The sequence below is a fragment of the Petaurus breviceps genome, unplaced genomic scaffold (genome assembly GCF_028583685.1).
Source record: "Petaurus breviceps papuanus isolate PSGF00001 unplaced genomic scaffold, PetGlider_PUasm1.0 90879, whole genome shotgun sequence".
In the NCBI taxonomy this organism is placed as follows: domain Eukaryota; kingdom Metazoa; phylum Chordata; class Mammalia; order Diprotodontia; family Petauridae; genus Petaurus; species Petaurus breviceps.
The window spans coordinates 1,185,869-1,205,401 of record NW_027187368.1 but is presented as its reverse complement, the minus strand read 5'-3'; the positions used below and the strand labels follow the sequence as shown (position 1 = coordinate 1,205,401).

Here is a 19,533-nt window from a genome sequence, read left to right as displayed (position 1 = left end):
CAAGAGAGCCTTGGCATCAGGAAGACCCAAGTACAAATTATCCCTCAGGTAAGTTCCTATAAGTTGTGTGACTCAAGGCAAGTCATTTAACCTCTCTCAGGCTCAGTTCCTTCATCTGGAAAATGGGGATAATATTAACTCTAACAGATGAGGTAACAAGGATTGAATGAGATAATAAGTGCAAACTGCTTCCAAACCTAAAAGTGCTACATAGATGTTCTCCAATATTATTAAAACCATTTTTGTCCCTATTACTTTTTCCCTTGCAGATGATCTGGATTCCTTTTTGTGTCTAATGGATACTAGGAACTGGACAGAAATAACTGAATTCCTCCTCCTAGGACTGTCTAGCCATCCAGAGATGCAGCCAATCATCTTTGGAGTTATCCTTTCCATGTACCTGGTGGCAGTGGCAGGTAACACCATGTTAATTATTGTGGCCTGCACAGACCCCAAACTGCAGGCACCTATGTACTTTCTGCTCAGCCAGCTCTCCTTTATTGACATCTTATTGACCACAATTATCGTCCCCCAGATGCTAGTGCACACAGTAACAGGATTCCAGACAATTCCCTTCAAGAATTGCATAACCCAGCTTTTCTTCTTTATGGCAATAGGAAGCATGGAAGGTCACCTGTTGGCCGCTATGGCATATGATCGCTATGTGGCCATCTGTAAACCCCTGCGCTATTCTGCTGTTGTCACCCGCAGCCTCTGCCTCCGCATCACCTTGACCTCATGGGTGGTGGTCAGCCTCAACAGTCTCCTCTACAGTGTGCTGGCTGCCCAACTGACTTTCTGTGGCAATCAAGTTACACATTTTTTCTGTGACATCACACCATTGCTCAAGCTGTCCTGCACTCGACCTGTGGTCAATGAGATGCTGATCTTCACTGAAGGTGCAGCCATTGTTATAAGCCCCTTCTTCTTTATCTTGGCCTCCTATGTCCAAATTGGGACCGCCATAGCCCGCCTACACTCAGCTGCAGCCCTCAAAAAGGCCATGTCCACCTGTAGCTCCCACATTCTGGTGGTGCTGCTCCTATATGGCTCAGTGATCCGCATGTACCTCCGGCCAACTTCCAGCTACAACCTGGACCAGGACAGACAGGTGGCCATATTCTATACTGTGGTCACACCCATGCTTAACCCAATGATCTACAGTTTAAGGAACCAGGAGGTGAAGAATGCTCTCTGGAGGCTCTGGAGGAAGATTCAGTATGTTTGCACCTCGGGAGACTTCCAACCTGCCCTCCAATCAAGAGAAACCCAGCATCCGATCTCCTGAACTCAGAGCAAGCATTGAAAACCCTGGAAATACCCAGTACTGGGGATCGTGGCAAGGTTGCTTCAGAACATTAGCGTCTATGACTAGGGACAACTTGCTCTATTAGCCCTTTCTCCGGGGGAAGGAGACAGAGCAAGCAACAAAGGAGTGAGCCCTTGCACATTGTGCTGAGTGTCTTTGCTTTTAAATTCTGGAGAAATGTCTCCATCTTGTTCACACTTTCCCCCTATAGCTTTAGAGAGAGAACACATATTCCATTAACTAGGATGTCTCATTTGATTGAGTGTTGTATGGAATGGTGACTGTTGTTCAGCCCCACATCCATAGGTTCAAGCTCATTGGGAACAAGGGACTCTCTCTTTTCTAAGAGAAGCAACATAGTATTATGGAAAGAGGCCTGTCCTAGAAATAAAGAGATCTGAGTTCTAGCCCAACTTATATGACATTAGAAAAGTCACTTCATTCTCTGGGCCTATTTCCTTACCTCTAAAGCGAGGGGGATGGATAAAGTGATTTTCTACCTTTAACTTTTCATGTCACAAGAGCTTCACATGTTAAATGTGACTTCATATTTTGACATTCTATGTTCTCTGTCCTAAGATTCTGATTCTAAAGTCCCCTCTGGCTCTAACATTCTATGCTTTAGGGCACAGTGTGATGCAGAGGAAATGTCTCTTGAATTTGGGATGAATCCTACCGCTGACTCTTACTAGCTGTGTGACCATAGTCTGAGCCTCCTGTACAGAGAGTGGGGATAATAATGACCTACCTCATGGGGTTATTGCGAAGCTCAAATGTGATAATGTATATAAAGTATGTCATAACCCTTACTGAATTGTATGTGCCAGTTATTTCATGACTTAAGTTCCTGTTAGACTCTAAAATGTTATGATTTTCATATGGTGGCTGCAATATGGTATTTTTCACATATTTATTATGGTCCTTTTGCTCTTCTCTGTTGGGAAATACAAATTCTTCTTCTCTCTATAATTCTCTCCCCTGAATCCTGACACCTTTCCCTTTTTTTACTGATTGTTTAATGATGAAGGGCTTCCTTTCCATTGAATGATGATAGCATGTGATACTGTCCATACTGTGAGGTCCCTCCTAGCTCTAAAATTCTGTAACCAAACTAAGTTATAGGAAGAAAGCCCCGCATTTCAACATATGGGGTCATGGGCAAATCGCTTAACCTTTCTTAATGTCAGTTTCCTCATCTGTAAAATGAGAAGGGAAAAATTGGACTATTTTATCTCTGAAGTTCTCCCATCTCTAAATCCTTTGGTTCTGTAACCAAAGTCTTGTGGGCCAATATTTCATGTTTTCTAGAAAGAAAATGACACAAAATGGAAAGAACAGTGACCTTAGAGACAAAAAACCTTTCAAGTCTTTGTTCTGTCACTCATATAACTGTGTATATACTCAAACAAGTTACTTCATCTCTCTCTAAGTCTCAGTTTTTTCATCTATAAAATTTCAAAACCATCCTTGCACCACCTTCCTCACAGGGATAAAGTGAAATAATGTATCTGAAAGGCATGTATCTGAAAAATATATGAATATGAGCTTGTATTGTTTCGTATTATTAGCTTTGTTAGCTAAATTCTGTTATGCCTTGTCTTCTGTATGATTTCACGTGTCTTACAACTGATAAGTTTTGCAATGTGCCTTTTATCTCCTGTTTGAAGTATTGACTTCTTTACAAAACTGGTTGAAATGTTGTTGCTATTGCTATCCACATTTTACATATGAGAAAACTGAGACAGATGGAAGGGGGCATCAGCAGTAGAAGATGCTTCATGTAGAGCTGTAATTGGAAGTAAATTTTGAGGGCAGCCGGAGGTTGAGTGGAGTTGGGGATGAAAAGCTTTCCAGGTACTCTCTCCTCCACGTATAGACCCCCAGAAAGATATTCCAGCTTTTGGAATCAGCATCTGCTCCAAAGAGTACCTACTGATGCATTATCTTTCATTTAGCCAATCAGAGACATATTAGTTCAAAGCAAAAGGCATATAACCAAATAAACACATAGTGAATTAAGTGACCAGAAAGATTCACTCCATACATGAGGACACCTTCTCTTACAGACTACCATAACACTACTTGAAGAAAGGACACCCCTACAGAGCACATATAGGCTGGGTCTCAGGATGGTTAGGAAGGGTTATAGGAAAAGCATGTGACCAGCAAACGTGTTGTTGAGGCAACCAATACTGCCTATGTCACAGACAATTGATGGCCTCAGATAATGTCACTGTGCTGTTCTCTTCTGTTCCCTGCTCTACAACTCCATTGAGTTACTAGGAGCTGCTCTCTTATGGTCTACTTCACTTGTTGTTGGGCACCTCCCTTGAGATGTACTCCTCTCTTGCCATCTTCAGGTCTTCAACTATGATGTGGATCCTTTGCTGGACCCTAGACTTGGTGTTAGAAGGACTTTGATATTTAGGTTCCAGTGATCTTCTAGTCTTGGCTCTGCATAATCTCAAATACTTCACAACTCTCTGAGCCCCAATTTCCTCACCCATCAAATCACAGAAAATTCTTGCAAAACCTACCTTTTGGGACTGAGGTGAGGAAAGGTCTTTGTAAATGTGCAGTGTGCTATATAAATGTAAGTTATTGTCATTATGCCTAATCACAAAAAAAAGAAAGGGAGCCAGTGGTATAAAAAGCAATTTGAAGGAACTGAGGTTAGGGTTAGCCTAGAGAGGCATCAGGCAGCGATCTCTATTTTCATTTATCTGAAGGACTATCACATAAAACAAGAATGAAATATTTTCCTCATTCCTAAAAGGCAGAATTAAAAGGAATGAGAATTACAGGGAAGTCAATTGGGGATCAATATTTAAATGGACTTCCTTACAAAGAGAGCTGAACAGCAATGGAATCTATTTTGAGATTCTTTCAATTAAAAAAAAAGTCAACTGTTTGACCTGCTACATTGATCAAATTAATTACTTGTGCCAGGAAAAAGAATACAAAGAAAGGCAAAAGATAAAAGGGAGAAAAATTCAGGAATGAGGAACAGCCAGAGAAAATTCTCAGACTTGGGACATGCACTGTCTTATGAGAGGAACAATAAGGAGGCCAGTGTCTTTGTATCATGGAGTAAGGTGCAGCAAGAACAAGGCATAAGAAGACTAGAAAAATAAATGAGGAAAAGATCATGAAAGGTTTGAAATGCCAAATAAGATTGTGTATTTGGTGGTATTAGGGAGTCACTGGAATTTATTGAATGGGGATGGTACCTGCATTTTAGAATAATTTGACAATTGAATGGAATGTGGACTGGAGCAGGGAGAGATCTGAGGCAGCACACCCAGCAACAGGCTATTGCAGTAATCCAGAGGTGAGGTGATAAAGGCTTGTACTAGAATGATGGCAGTGCCAGAGAGGAGAAGGGAGTGTATTTTAGAGATTTTATAAAGGTAACAATCAACAAGAATTGGTAATGATTGGATATGGGAACTGAGAGAGTATGAGGATTCTGGGATAACATTTAGGTTGTGAGGGACTAACAAGACATACTCAACTCTGTTTTACACTTTTTTCCCTCTAGACCAGACTTTGTGATTTCATTGGTATAGGGAACTCCTAGTGAAAAAAACTCCCTTAATCAATTTAGAGAGTTGCTAGGGATTGTGATTTGCCCAGGGTGACATAGCCATTATGTGTCAGAGGCAGAACTTGAACCCAGGCATTCCTAAATCCAGGTTCAGCTCTCTTCCCATTATGCTTTGCTGCCTCTTTTCATTTAAGCAGTGATTAGTAATATCCTAGATAAGGATTTTGTAAAACGCAAAGGGGAGGAGGGAAGGAATGCAGTCCAGGTATCCTTTTCTCTCTTCGCATGTGAACTCCCAGAAAGATACTCAAGATTTTTTTTTCTCAAAAATAGAAAACACATAGAAAATGTCATAATTATTCACAATTTGGATGACCAAAAGGAGCTGGTTGAGTAGCAAGGCTTTGTCCATCTATAGGTGAACACAAGGTCAACACAAGGTCAATCTCTGAATTCAATCTCCTTCCTCCTAATTTTACCTCCAATTAAAAAAATTAAGAAAACCAAAAAAAGGGCCTTTTCCTTTCTTCCCAACTTCTAGTGCCTTCTCCTCTGTGATTACTTCCCATCTATAAGTATAAATCTTATGTGAACATGAATAGTCATGTATCCTCCATTAGAATATGGCCCCCTTAAGGGTAAGGACTCTTTTTTAGTCTTTCTTTATATCTGGGACACTAAGCAAAGTGCCTAGCACATAGTTAGAAGTTAGTAAATACTTGACTGATTGACACTTGGCTAGTTCCAAATTACTTTTCAGAAACGCTCAGTCAATTCATAACTCCACCATCAGTGAAAGTATGCTGTTTCCTCAAAGCTACTTTTACACATAAGGCGATAACTTGTTAGCAGCACCCAGCCTCTCCTGCACACTCCTGCCAGTTCTTTGCCTGGTTCTATGGGTATTCCTTTCAAACATCTTTCCAAATCTCCAGGTTCTCCCTCTTTTAGCCTTGGTTCCCAGTTTTCACAGGGCCCTGTGCTTTTGGCCCATTCTCTGGCTAGAGAGGAATAAGGCAAATCCTCCCATCCTGGAATAGCCATTTCTCCCTCTAAAGCCCTACTGCTTCCAAATAGAGGCCTGACATTTTGTGATCCCATCCTCATCGCCAAATGTATCAGCAATGCCATATTCACAATGCCTATGGAAATTACAAATATGCTGATATAATTATCCATCACAAAATACATCATGCTTGCCATATGGGGGAATAAGCTAGAAAATTTATTAAGATACCAAAAGACTGAGTCCCAAAACCAGAAAGTGAAAGCCATCAGAGTAGTTATGACATTGGCACAGGTAGATAAAGTAGAAAGCACCCACATTCTAAGCCTTTAAAACAGAACAGGCTACCTCAGGCAAAGGTCCTCCTCTCCCCACTCACAGCAACCACCCAGCGTCCAGGAAGTGTGGTCCCAGCAGCTCCGGCCCCTGGCAGTCCTCAGCAGGAGTCCTTAGCAGAAATTCTGGCTGACTCAAAAAGGGCTTCGCGCTGCCACTGCCGCTGCCTCTGCTGCCGCCGCTGTCGCCACCACTGCAGAAACTCTAGTTTGGCTTCCGCTTCCTCTTGCTCCGCCCTTTCCTGCTACGTCAGCAAGTCCAATGGGGCATGGAAAATCTTTAAATCCCATAACCCTTACATATTCTCATGCTGAGAAAAGTTTCATGAGTTATAATGATCACTTTTCTATGTATTAATGTAATTAGTTCAAATTTGATAAGTTCCTTGTGATTTCTTTTCCCTCTTTACCTTCTCATGCTTCTCTTGCTTCTTGTATCTGAATGTCAAATTTTCTATTCTGGTTTTTCCATCATGAATGCTTCAAAGTCCTCTATTCCACTGAATGACCATATTTTCCCCTGAAACATGATACTCAGTTTAGCTGGGTAGGCGATTCTTGGTTTTAATCCCAGCTCCTTTGACCTCTGGAATATCATATTCCAAGCCCTTTGATCCCTCAGTGTAGAAGCTGCCAGATCCTGTGTTATCTTGATTGTGTTTCCACAGTATTCAAATTGTTTGTTCCTGGCTGCTTGTAATATTTTCTCCTTGATCTGGGATCTCCAGAACCTGGCTATAATATTCCTAGGAATTTTCTTTTTGGTATATTTTTCAGGAGGTAATTGGTGGATTTTTCAACCTCTATTTTGCCCTCTGGTTCTAAAACATCAGGGCAATTTTCCTTGAGAATTTCTTGGAGGATGATTTCTAGGTTCTGTTTTTGATCATGGCTTTCACGTAATCCAATATCTTTTAAATTATCTCTCTTGGATCTATTTTCCAGGTCAGTGTTTTTTCCAATGAGATATTTCACACTGCCTTCTATTTTTTTTCATTTGTTTGGATCTGTTTAATAGTATCTTGATTTCTCATAAAGTCACTAGCTTCCATGTGCTCCAGTCTAATTCTGAAGGAATGATTCTCTTCAATGAGCTTTTGGGATTCTTTTTCCATCTGGCAAATTCAGCTTTTTAAGGCATTCTTCTCCTCATTGCCTTTTTGAGCATCTTTTGCCTTTTGAGTTAGTCTATTTTTTAAGGTGTTATTTTTTTCAGTCAGGTTACTGACTCTCATTTTATAATTTTCTTGCATCATTCTCATTTCTCTCCCCAATTTTTCCTCCACTTCTCTTATTTGGTTTTCAAAATCCTTCTTAAGCTCCTCTATGGCCTGTAAGCAGCTTATTCTTTTCTTGGAAGCTTCCAGTGCAGGAGTTCTGACTTCACTGTTCCTTTTTGTTCCCAAAAAAGGAGTCCAAAGTCAGATTATTGTGCTTGCCTTGCTTCCCTCGTTTGCTCATATTGCCTCTCAATTACTTGATTTTTGAGCTTTTTGCCACAGTAGAACTCTGCTACCAGAAAAGTGAGCTTTATCCCAAACACTTGGGTTTTCTCAGCTGCTGGAGCTATTAGTTGGGTGCCTTCTTTGAAGCCTCCTCATGCTCTGGCAAACTGGTCACACACCCCAGGATCTCCTCCCTAGACAACAATCCAGATCCAAGCAAGTTAAAGCAAGAGTGATTACCCCTCAGACTGGTCACTTGGTTCCCCTACAATCTGCAGGCCAGGAGCTCTGAAGCAGCCACCACAATGCCTCAGCCATTTCTCGCCCCAGGGGAAAAGGCCGATCACACTCCCAAATTCCCAGGTCCCAAAGTCCACACTGCAATGACTTCTAACTTTGTCCTTACACCTGTGAGTTCATAATTCTGCAAACTGCCACAGCTGCTGGTGATCTGAAGTCCCTCCACTCAGAGGCTGGTTGTGGCTGCCCTGAGGCTAAAACCTCAGCTCAAGTGGGGCTGGGCTTAGCTCCCACCACACTGCTCTGGCTGCTTCCTGCCAGCCTGCTGGGCTGTCCTCAACAGGAGGTTAGCTTCTCTGTGTCATTTTGTGGGTCCTGTAGCTCCAAAGTTTGTTCAGAGTCACTTTTTACATGAATTGGAGGAGGTGGAATTGGGAGCCCTGTGGAAGTCCTGTTTTTACTCCTCCATCTTGACTCTGCCTCTTGACTCTGTCAGGTTTTTTCTTTTAATTCAGAATTATTTCCTATGTGATTTATGTCTTCCACTTTATTGAATATTTTGTTACTGAGTTATATTCTTTTTTAAATATCCTTTGTCTGGACAATTTTATTTATCTATCTCTCTATTTTTAAACAATAACAAAAGGTTTTGATGACTCAGGAGTTATAGTTTGAGATCTGAAAATGCTATTCCTTCTTTACCCCCATTTCTTTTCATTATTTCTTTTTTTAACTTTTTGTCTTTATTAATTTGTTTGTTTACTTTTAGTTTTCAAGATTCAGTTCCACAATCCTTTGAGTTTAAAATTTTCTTCCCCTTCCTCTCCTCCCTCCTTCCCCAAGTTGGTGGTATGCAATCAACTATAGGATCACTTTGCATTATTTCTCTTGATATTCTAGCTGTTTTTTTTAATATATTCTAGGTTTTTTTCTCCAAATTAATTTTGCCATTATTTGAATTCTATAAAACAGAACCCTTTGATAGATTGATTGATATAGCATTAAAATGACTGTGGTAAAAGTTACCCAGAGCATCCACTGATAAGGTACTACTGTCAGTCACTGAATCAACAATACAGAGGTAGTTATCTCCAGTGTTTACATTCAGAGCACAGGCTTATCTGTATGAAAAGTCCAAGAGTGCAGATCATTAGCATCGCAACCTTATATAGTATGTGAATAATTAAGCAGCAAATAAAAATGGAATTTTACAGTAACAGGAGAAGATGATAAGGGTATACACATCAGAAGGGGGAATATAAAGGCCCAGAGAGTTAGAGAAGGAATTGCAATTGAAGGAATTGCAACAAAAGTTGATGTGACTGAAGCAGTGAACTCTCCTTATAGTGGTGATAAGAAGTATGAACTAGAGTTTTTTTCCTGTCATAGTTTTTCTCATATCACAGTGTCAGCAAGAGACTGGAAGTAGAAATTTTTTGCCACATTTTAAATTAACTTTGGTAGTATTGTCATTTTATTATATTGGCATGACTTGGTCATGAGTACTAAATATTCCTCCAGCTATTTAAGTTGTATTTTATTTCTTTATACAGCACTTTGAAATTGAATCACTATAAGGATTTTTGTGATTTAGAAGATTGATCCCCATTTTTTTTTGGCATTTTGTAGTGATTTATAATAGGATTTCCCTTTAGGATATTAACTCTTTGATTTTGTTATTATATAAAAATTCTATTGATTTTGCTGCTTTTATTTTATAGCTTATAATTTTGCTGAATCTATTGTTTCAACTAGTATCTTTATAACCCATAACTAAGTAAAAAAATGTGCTAACAAAAAAGGATAGTTTTGTCTTTCTTTTACCTGTTTTATGCCCTTTATTTCTTTCCTTTATCTTATTGCTATTGTTGATAAATCCAGAAGTCTATCAGATAATAGTAGGAAGAGTGTGCTTTCTTATTGTACTTTTGTATTTATTGGAAAAGTTTCTAGTGTATCTTCTTTGAATAAGATGCCAGATTTTGGTTTTATAGAGTTTTTTTATGACTTTAAGGAAAGAAGAATAATGCTTTTACTTTGTTGGAATTTTAGCATAAATTTATGTTATACTCTGTCAAAAAGCTTTTTCTGTATCAATTGACATAATCATGTGGTTTGCGATGTTTTGCTTTTAATATTAATTACACCCATTGTTTTCCTAATATTGAACCAACCTTGAATTCCTCTTATAAATCCAACTTTGTCATAATAAATTATTTCTTGGGTGAGTTGCTTTTGTCTGACAGGATTTCATCAAAATTTTTTTAATTGATATTTATAAGTGGTATTGGTCTAGTTTTCCTTTTATACTTTATCTACTTCTGTGGTCTAGATATTAGGTTAAATTTGTCTAATAAAAGAAGACTGATAAAGTCCTTTTTCAAATTTCTCAAATTGAGAATAATTTAAATAGCATTGGTATTAACTTTTTTTGTAAAAATGTGATAGAATTCCCTTGTGAACATATAAGGATAAGGAGTTTTTTTCTGTGTTGATGCCTTTACAAATAGTCCTATTCCTTTTTCTGAGATAAGATTAAGATTTCTATTTACCTATCTCTCTTAACTTAGTTATATCTTTGAAGGTATTTATTTCTTTTTTGTTCTCAGATTCGTTACCATATAATTGAGCAGAGGAGATTTAATAACTTTATTTTTCTGATTTTGTTGTGATTTCACCTGGCTTATTGGCTACTATATTTGACTTTCTACCCTTTTTTTAAAGTAGGTTAATTTTAAAAGTTTATCAATTTTATTAGTCTTTTCAAAGAACTGGGTTTTAGGTTAATTTATTCTTTCCATGTGGGTCTTTGGTTGTCAGTTTATCTATTTCTCCTCTAATTTTTTATATTTGCCTGTTGTAGATTCACGATGGAAAATGCTATCCATTTCCAAAGAAAGAACTATGGAGCATTGTAACGTTAAGCACAAGCAACTTCCAGGTTTGGATTACAAGCACAGCAAACTCCATTTATTTAGTGACAGATTAAGGCAAGACATTCACAGAAAATCAAAATACAACATTCACCATGTGTAACTCAATAATTTAATAAGTCCTCAATTCAATCACAAAGTACTAAGGTCCAAGTACTCCACTCCTAGGAAGTACATTCATTTAGTAAATCACAAAGTCTTTTCTCTATTCAACTGGAGAATAGTTTCCAATCATAAACAAAGTACATTCATTTGGTCAGTCACAAAGCACAAAAATCAAAGTACTCCACCCCTGGATCACAACTGAATTATAATTATCATCAGTTATCACCAAGCACCTTCTCAAAGTGGAGAGCACAAAGGCCTACCCCTAAGTCACAGCTAGGTTATGGTATCATCACAGTATTCAATACCCAAGGAGAGGTCTTTTCTTCATCTTGACCTGAGGCAAGTTCTTGGCGATGCCTGTTCCTGGGAAGTCAAAGCTTAACAAAGCCACTATATACTTTGCCAGGGTCCTTATCAATTCACTCTTTGCCTGCAGAGTAGTCTTGGTCCCTCTTCTTATTGGAAGATGGCAAGAGCTCTTTTCCCTTCATTTTTACCACTGACTTTATTAGGGTACTTTTCACTACCCCCTCTAACTTTTTATTTACCCTCACCCCATTTATGTACTTTTATTCACACTAAAAACAAAAAAATATGTGGTTCACCTGTATATGGGTGTTCTGAATTTTAGTCCATGGTGTTTTCAGTCAGGAATTCCACTATTAATTCTTCCATTTACTTTACTATTTTCACCAAAGAAGAATTTACCATTCTTCTTTCATGCTTTGCTCCTTGTGTACTTTTAGAAAGAAATATCTCAGTTGCCCCTCTGTTGATATGTATGTTGTTATTGTTGTTTTTGTTATTGTTTTTAATCCCATAGGTACCTTTTTCTGGGGTGATTCATTTTGTTACTAATGCTTTCCATGGTTGCTGTATTTGTTTGATTTTCTTTTATTTCTCTTGTCTGTGGTGTTTTCAAAGTAAGTAATCTATTCACATCTGGTTTTCTTTGTAGAAATGTTTGGAATCTCTCTTTTTACTGAATGTCCTATTTTTTGCTGATGATTAGGCTCAGGTTTTCAGGTTATGTCATATGGTTGCATCCTGAGATCCTTTGTTCTTCAGAACATATTTTATTTCCTCATATAGTTTCTTATGGATGAAGAATAATTTTGTGTTATTCAAATTCCATTTCCTTTCCATTTCAAGGTCTTTTGTCTCATCTCTAGCAGAATTTGTTGTCATTGGAATTGTTAAATTTAACCACTATGTGTGCAATACTATGTATTTTAACACTATGTGTCTTGGTGTTTACTGCATAGCTTTCTTTTTTTTCTAGTAATGATCTGTAGATTCTTTCACTTGGTACTTTGTTTTCTGTATTCTAAAGTTCTGGGTAGTTTCTTGTAGAATTTGTTGCATCATGGTATTCAGGTTGATTTATTTTGTTTTGTTTTTGTCAAGAGACTTGGGAGATTTACAATGCTTAAAATGTCTCTACATATACTGTGTTTGATATCAATATGGTTTGCTTGTATAGCATGTTCTTTCTTACATTATTGCTTTTTGCCCTTCTTTTTTCAGATTGTCTTTTACTTTTATGTATTCACATTCCCAATGAATTTTTTCCCTTTTGTTTCTCTCTTCCTGGATTCAAATTTTTCTACTATGTTGATTATTTCCATTATATAAGCCATAAATTATTCTTTCTCAATTCTTATGTCTCTCTTGAACCATTTGAAAAGGAAGATCTCATATAGTTGCATCTTATAGCAATGGATAGATGCTAAAAGATTACAATAACAAGATTCATCTTAAAAAAATAAAATCACAGCTTAACTTGCATTGATCAGGGAGATTTGCTATAAAAGGAAGAAGCAGTTTGGGACCATTATAGCAGCATATTAATGCTAGTCCTCTAGGTCTAAGCTCAAGGGCACAAAATAACTCAACACATGTATAATAGGATAAAGCATCCATAGTTCCATTTGACTTCAGGTGAGAATAGTATAAGCAGTCAATTGCATGACAGGAAACTCCAGCTAAGCTCAAAATTAACCAGGTGGGAAGATTTCTTGTATCAGAAACTGTGTCAAGAGAGTCCTATCTTACCCTTCACAAAGTCATCCTCCCAACCTTTTCCCAGGGACAAATATTCACTGTTCACAGATCATAGACCTCACTCCCATTGAGATGCTAGCATTTTCATTGAAGTAGTAAAATACTAATTAATGGAAACAACAAACCTTAAAATAGAGTTCTAAAAGAAAATTCACAGTTCCAAAAGATTTTTCCTCAAACAACAAAGTTTCACTAAACACAGTAGGATTGGGCATAATTATCAATAGTCTCAAATTCTTGCAATATATTAGCTAACAAATAAACAAAAAGTTACCAGGCTTCACATAGAAAACAAAAGATTCTATGTGATATCCCTTTCTTCCTTAATCCTTTGTTTTCTCAAGCTAAAACTCATACTAGTATAAAAATCAATCATACAGAAAGCAATTAAGGTGTATAATTCTACATAAATACTGAAAGCATGTTTACTCAAAAAGGAACCTCTCAGAAAAGGCTGACAGCAATTTACAACCTAATTAGTCATCTCTTAAGGTATTATACATTAACCCCTCAAACAAAAATACATTTCTAAAAATGAAGTCAGTTGAAACTAAGTTAGTCAAAAATGTAACTTTAATACAGGCCATTCCAAATATAACTTCATAATCTTCATAATCACAAGCCAGCACATAAATAACTTCTGTACCATAAACACACATTTTAAAAATTTTACCCCCTTATTCAAGGAGTGTTTGTAATGGGTGAGGGGAATCCTGTTCCCTAAAGAAACCAATTCACTAATTCTTCCATGGGGCTGATAATGGTTCAGGACCTTTTTGAAGTTGGCAAGTTTACAAAAAAAGGAGATATTTTTAACTTTCTCCCATCCCCTTTTATTTTCTCAAAAGTGTTTAATTATTATTTTCCCCTTAAATATATACCCAATTAAAAGCTTTATGGGTTTTGACATTATGAAAAATAACCTCCAATAACTTAATCAATAATTTCTCAGTACCCAAATCAAAAGGAATTAAAATACACTGTGATATAACTCAGCATTATACAGATGAGGACATGTTAAAGACATTCCTGCTACATGAAATTCACAGTAAAAAAAAAGGCATGATTATCTATTGCATTTTCAAAAGAACAGTTTCAAACAATTTAGATCATTTTTAAATATATGAATCTATAACAATTTAATCTGTAACCCAAAAAGAATCCAAAATTGAAAAGAAGGTACTTCCCTAGCAATATTTGCAATACAACAAATTATCAGCTTAATGTTAGGCATTATCTTTATCCATATTACAGATTGATAAACTCAGGCAACTTGTTTTAACAAATTATGTGATCCATGCATTGTAAACACTTGTTCTTAATGCTAAATAGTAGAATAAAATCTGACTTATCATATTTGTCCCACTTTAAATAAAACCAGAATCAATTCAATTACACCTGGATCTATATTCCAAACAGTGTCATACAGAACATCAATTTATTTAATATTATATGTTTCACAAGGTCCATTTATTCTAAGCATTTCATATCAAAGGGTCCATTATTTTAGCTAATCCAGTGCCAGAGATTTAAAAGTAGCAGTCTGTTATTAAGTTTTAATCAACACCCAATTATCCCACTTAACAACACATTATAATTCAGTTCAAATCTGGGTAAAGCCAAAACTTCCCACAAACTTTTCTGTCAACATAATTAAACCTTTTTTTCCCTTTTTTTATACATCTCTCCAGTGGTCTTAAAACCCCCACTTTCCTCATTACTTCAATATTCTTCTCTTAAATTTTCCTTTATTTGTTCACTCCCAAAATTCTCTTTCTTATTGCAGTAGTATCCCAGACTATCTGATAATTCTCCAATCTTTACTTCACTTGATTCTTCATTCATAATTTTAGAATACATATTTGGTAAGGGATAGTTTCTGACCTCATCCATACATGGAAAGATTCTGGTCCAAGATTTCTCCCCAAGTTGCTCCCTGTGAAGGCTATATTATGTCTTAAGATTGGCTCACCATTGGTTCCTGACTTGCAGGAGTTTAGGACGTGATAACTGAGCATTGACTCAGACATAGATGCATGCCAAGGAGCAAGGACATTAAAACATATGGATGTATGTAAATGAATAAGGACATTAAACATTCACGGGAACCTAAGACATAATTGTTTTACATTCATTATATAAACCTTGCTCTCTGATCAATAAATGGAAACTTCTATGACAGAAACTGCCTGGCTTGTGTCCAATCATTTCATACTCTTTGGTTTTGCCCATGCCTATTTTGATGCAGGCATCAGTGGCACCATGAACAGGGACTTGAGAAAAGTACCAGATAGAGGAGTGGCCTACTGAAACTCTGGAGAACATAACTAAGGGTAGGAGGCAAAAGTCAGATTTTCTCTTAAGTTAAAAACTTACAGAGGGTAACTCACAAGGCTAACATGAGGATGAGATAGGGATTAGTAGAAAATACAAACAAACAAAGATGAGCCCAGTCTCAGAAAAAAAAGCTTTCAGGAAAAAAAATGGGACAGGTACAAAGTGAAAGTAGAGACTGAGAATGTTATCTAAGACTTTTAAAAAGAAGAGTAAAAGGAGGATGATTACTTATCACCAATAGTTAGCTACAAGGATTCTTGGAATGTGTGGAGAAGAAGGGGATGGTAGATTTGGTAATGGGGATACAGCAGAGAGACAGAGGAGTAAGAGGTTTATGAAGGAGGGACTTCAGCATTTCCCCATTTCTGCCTTTTTTCTATTGAATATATTAATGATATGTATAACATCAGAAATAAAAGTATCAGAGATGGCCTGAACCATTCACTGTGATATAGCTGTCTTTGTTGGAAACAGATAAAAAGAAAATGATCAAGTAAGTTTTACCTCATCTCCATCCTGGAGGACCAAATGTAATGAACTGATTTCTGCAAATGATCTTTAGCAATTTCTGAATCTACTTTTCTTGTCATTTTCTGTATGTTTTGTTTATGTGTCTCTATGTCAAAGAGTGCGAGTGAGTCTGACACCCTGTAAGATTTAATAATAAGATTTAATGGACTGCTGGACATTCCTTGGAATTTTGTTATCTCTTTCCCTCTTCCTTCTTCCACAGGCAGCAGGACAGAGAAAGAGGGAAAACGCATTTTATTTTATACATTGTATGATGGTAATATCAAGTAATAAAGTATAGAAAGAAGTATCAGGCATAAACTATTTGCATTAAAAAGTGTGAACAGAAGTTTTAAGATTTTTAAAAGATTGAAAATCTCTTTCTTCCCATCTCAGATCTGGCCAAGTTGAGTGAGGAGAAGGGAATAAGGGAATTTTTTTCTCCTCAGATCAAAGAGGTATACAAACAAGCATTTAACCATTTCCTGCCTCACCTATAAGAGAAAAATTTTGTGTATTAGAATACAACTGTAAGTCAATAGAATTCATGTGAATAGTAAAAAGTGTCACTCCTAATTTGATACTAAAGATAAGTCAGAATTTATTATACTATTTGGCATTTAGGCAAATTGGGATATTTTCTAATATCTGAAAACAAACATGAGGTTATGGGGTTCTCTAGTATGGGAGAGTAGTGGGAGAGGCACCCCTCCCAACTAACTTTGGCTGGAGGATTCAAAGTTCTCACTTTTAAAGAAGATTTTAAGTATCAAACACATAAATAAAGCCTACTAGAGTAAAAGTTTAATCAGCTGAAAACATTTTACAAAAATTTCTTAAAGCCTCTCATCCCAGATCAGATTAAAATAGAGAATGCTGAAGAATAATAGGGAATTTAAGTTACCCTCCCAATCCAAGGAAAGGGTGGAAACATACTAAATTTATCAAGGACCCCACTAGCAACAGCCCTGGGGAACTGAAGCCCACATGTTTAAGCAAACAGATGAACCTTTCCATTCAACACCCCTAAATACACAATCAGGCTCTGCAGCTGTGAGGAGAGGAGAAAAAAATCTCTTCACTCGATAAGCCCAATTTACTAGCAATAATTTTTGCAAGTGATAATTTGGAAATACAATTAAAACCATGATGTTGTGTTGTTGTGGTCTTTTTTAAATTGTAGTAAAATTCTTTCATTAAAAAATTGAGGGATCATTGTAAGCCAATTAAATAAAGCAAAATTTTAATTTGAGTTCTGTTGAAACTAAAAGAGAGAGGAAAGAATTTGTGCAAAAACAGTTATGTCATATCTTATAATGTCTATATATGCCATATAGGAAACCAGGAATTTACATCTTTACTTGTAGTTAAAAAGGAGGTTACAGCTAAAACAATTTGGCTATCACTTATGGAAAAATTATAACCTAAGTTACTTTACTGTTTAAATGCTAAAACCTAAAATTGATAATTGATTACTGTGTGTGGAAAGGAGGAGACTGGGTGAAAAATTTATTCAGATTAATTCAGCTCATTCAGACCATTCCTCCCACATGTATGAGATTTGATGAAGCAGGGTCATCACCCCCAGCCTCTCTCTAAAGTCCATCTCAGTTATTCTTATTTTGTAAAACTGCCAAGGGAACAATCTCTAGAGGCAACATCATTCAGTCTGAGAAAGGAACTTGTTTTAGTTCTGTAGTCCTTAAATAATGAACCTAAATTTCTAAGAAAGTTGTAAAATATTAAAAAGGATTGGGGGGGAAGAGACAAGATGAGGAAGTAGAAACAGGACTTCCTCAGGGCTCCTGCTCCCACCTCCTCCAATTGATGAAAAAGGTGACTCTGAACAAACTTTGGAGCTACAGAACCTAAAAAATGACACAGAGAAGCTAACCTCCCACTGAGAACAGAGTGGCAGGCCAGCAGGAAGTAGCTAGCACAGCGCTCTGGGAGATGACCCCAGTGCTGCACAAACCTGAGGTTTTAGCCTCAGGGTGACCACAACCATCTTCTGGCTGGAGGGACTTCAGATTATCAGCAGCTGTGGTGGTTTCCACAATTATCAACCCACAAAGTGAGAGGTCAGTGGACTTTGGGCAAAAGGAGTCCAGGAAGTGGGTTGGCCTTTGCCCCCTGGAGGGAGAAGTGGCTAAGGTGGGGTGGCCATGCAGCCGCCACCACGTGGCTGCTTCAGAGCTCCTGGTCTGGAGAGGGGACCAAGTGACCAGTATGAGGAGTAATCGCTCTTGCTCTAACCTGCTTGGATCTGGATTGCTGTCTAGGGTGGAGGTCCTGGGGTGCGTGACCAGATTGCCAGAGTGTGTTGAGGCTTCAGAGAGGGCACCCAACTAATAGCTCCAGCAGCTGAGAAAACCCCAGTGATTGGAACAAATCTCCTCCCTCTGGTAGCAGAGCTCTACTGTGTCAAAAAGCTCAAAAGTCAAATAATTGAGAGGCAATATGAGCAAACGAGGGAAGCAAGGCAAGCACAGTAATCTGATTTTGGATTCTGTTTGCGGGGCAAAAAGGATTGGAGCATGTAACAGGAGGAAGACAATGAAGTTAGAAGTCCTGCACCAGAAGCTTTCAAGAAAAGAATAAGCTGCTTACAGGCCATAGAGGAACTTAAGAAGGATTTTGAAAACCAAATAAGAGAAGTGGAGGAAAAATTGGGAAGAAATGAGAATGACACAAGAAAATTATAAAATGACACTCAATAACCTGACTGAAGAAAATAACACCTTAAAAATAGACTAACTTAAATGGCAAAAGAGTCCCAAAAAGGCAATGAGGAGAAGAATGCCTTAAAAAGTCGAATTTGCCAGAGGGAAAAAGAATCTCAAAAGCTCACTGATGAGAATCATTTCTTTTGAATCAGATTGGAACACATGGAAGCTAATGACTTTATGAAAAATCAAGATACTATTAAACAGATCCAAACAAATGAAAAAATAGAAGGCAATGTGAAATATCTCATTGAAAAAAACCACTGACCTGGAAAATAGATCCAGGAGAGATAATTTTAAATATATTGCACTACCTGAAAGCCATGATCAAAAACAGAACATAGAAATCATCCTTCAATAAATTCTCAAAGAAAATTGCCCTGATGTTTTAGAACCAGAGGGCAAAATAGAGGTTGAAAGAATCCACCAATCACCACCTGAAAAAGATCCCCCCAAAAAACAAAACTCCTAGGCATATTATAGCCAGGTTCCTGAGTTCCCAGATCAAGGAGAAAATATTACAAGCAGCCAGGAAGAAACAATTTGAATACTGTGGAAACACTATCAGGATGACACAGGCTCTGGCAGCTTCTATACTGAGGGATTGAAGGGCTTGTAATGATATTCCAGAGGTCAAATGAGCTGGGATTAAAACCAAGAATCACCTACCCAGCAAAACTGAGTATTGTGTTTAGGAGGAAATATGGTCATTCAGTGGAATAGAGGACTTTAAAGCATCTTGATCAAAAAACCAGAGTTGAATAGAAAATTTGACATTCAGATACAAGAAGCAAGAGAATCATGAGAAGGTAAAAAGGGAAAAGAAATCGTAAGGAACTTATCAAAGTTGAACTATTAACATTCCTACATGGAAAAACAATAATTATAACTTATGAAACTTTTCTCAGTAGTTGAAGGGAATAGAAATATATATATATATATATATATATATATATATATATATATATATATA

At 37.3% G+C, this 19,533-nt stretch overlaps 2 protein-coding genes across 2 annotated transcripts in view; both read left to right on the top strand.

Moving 5' to 3' along the window:
* The first annotated feature begins 295 nt into the window (after positions 1-295).
* On the top strand, positions 296-1,288 carry LOC138150478 (olfactory receptor 1f45-like). Its single transcript, XM_069073949.1, has one exon. The coding sequence runs from the start codon at positions 296-298 to the stop codon at positions 1,286-1,288; it is 993 nt and encodes a 330-aa protein (XP_068930050.1).
* A 6,659-nt stretch (positions 1,289-7,947) lies between these two features.
* Positions 7,948-19,533, top strand: part of LOC138150477 (olfactory receptor 1L4-like) — a 49,329-nt gene continuing 37,743 nt past the window's right edge. The window contains exon 1 of the mRNA XM_069073948.1: positions 7,948-8,052. Coding sequence (XP_068930049.1) covers positions 7,948-8,052 — 105 coding nt within the window. The remainder of the gene's footprint in view (positions 8,053-19,533) is intronic.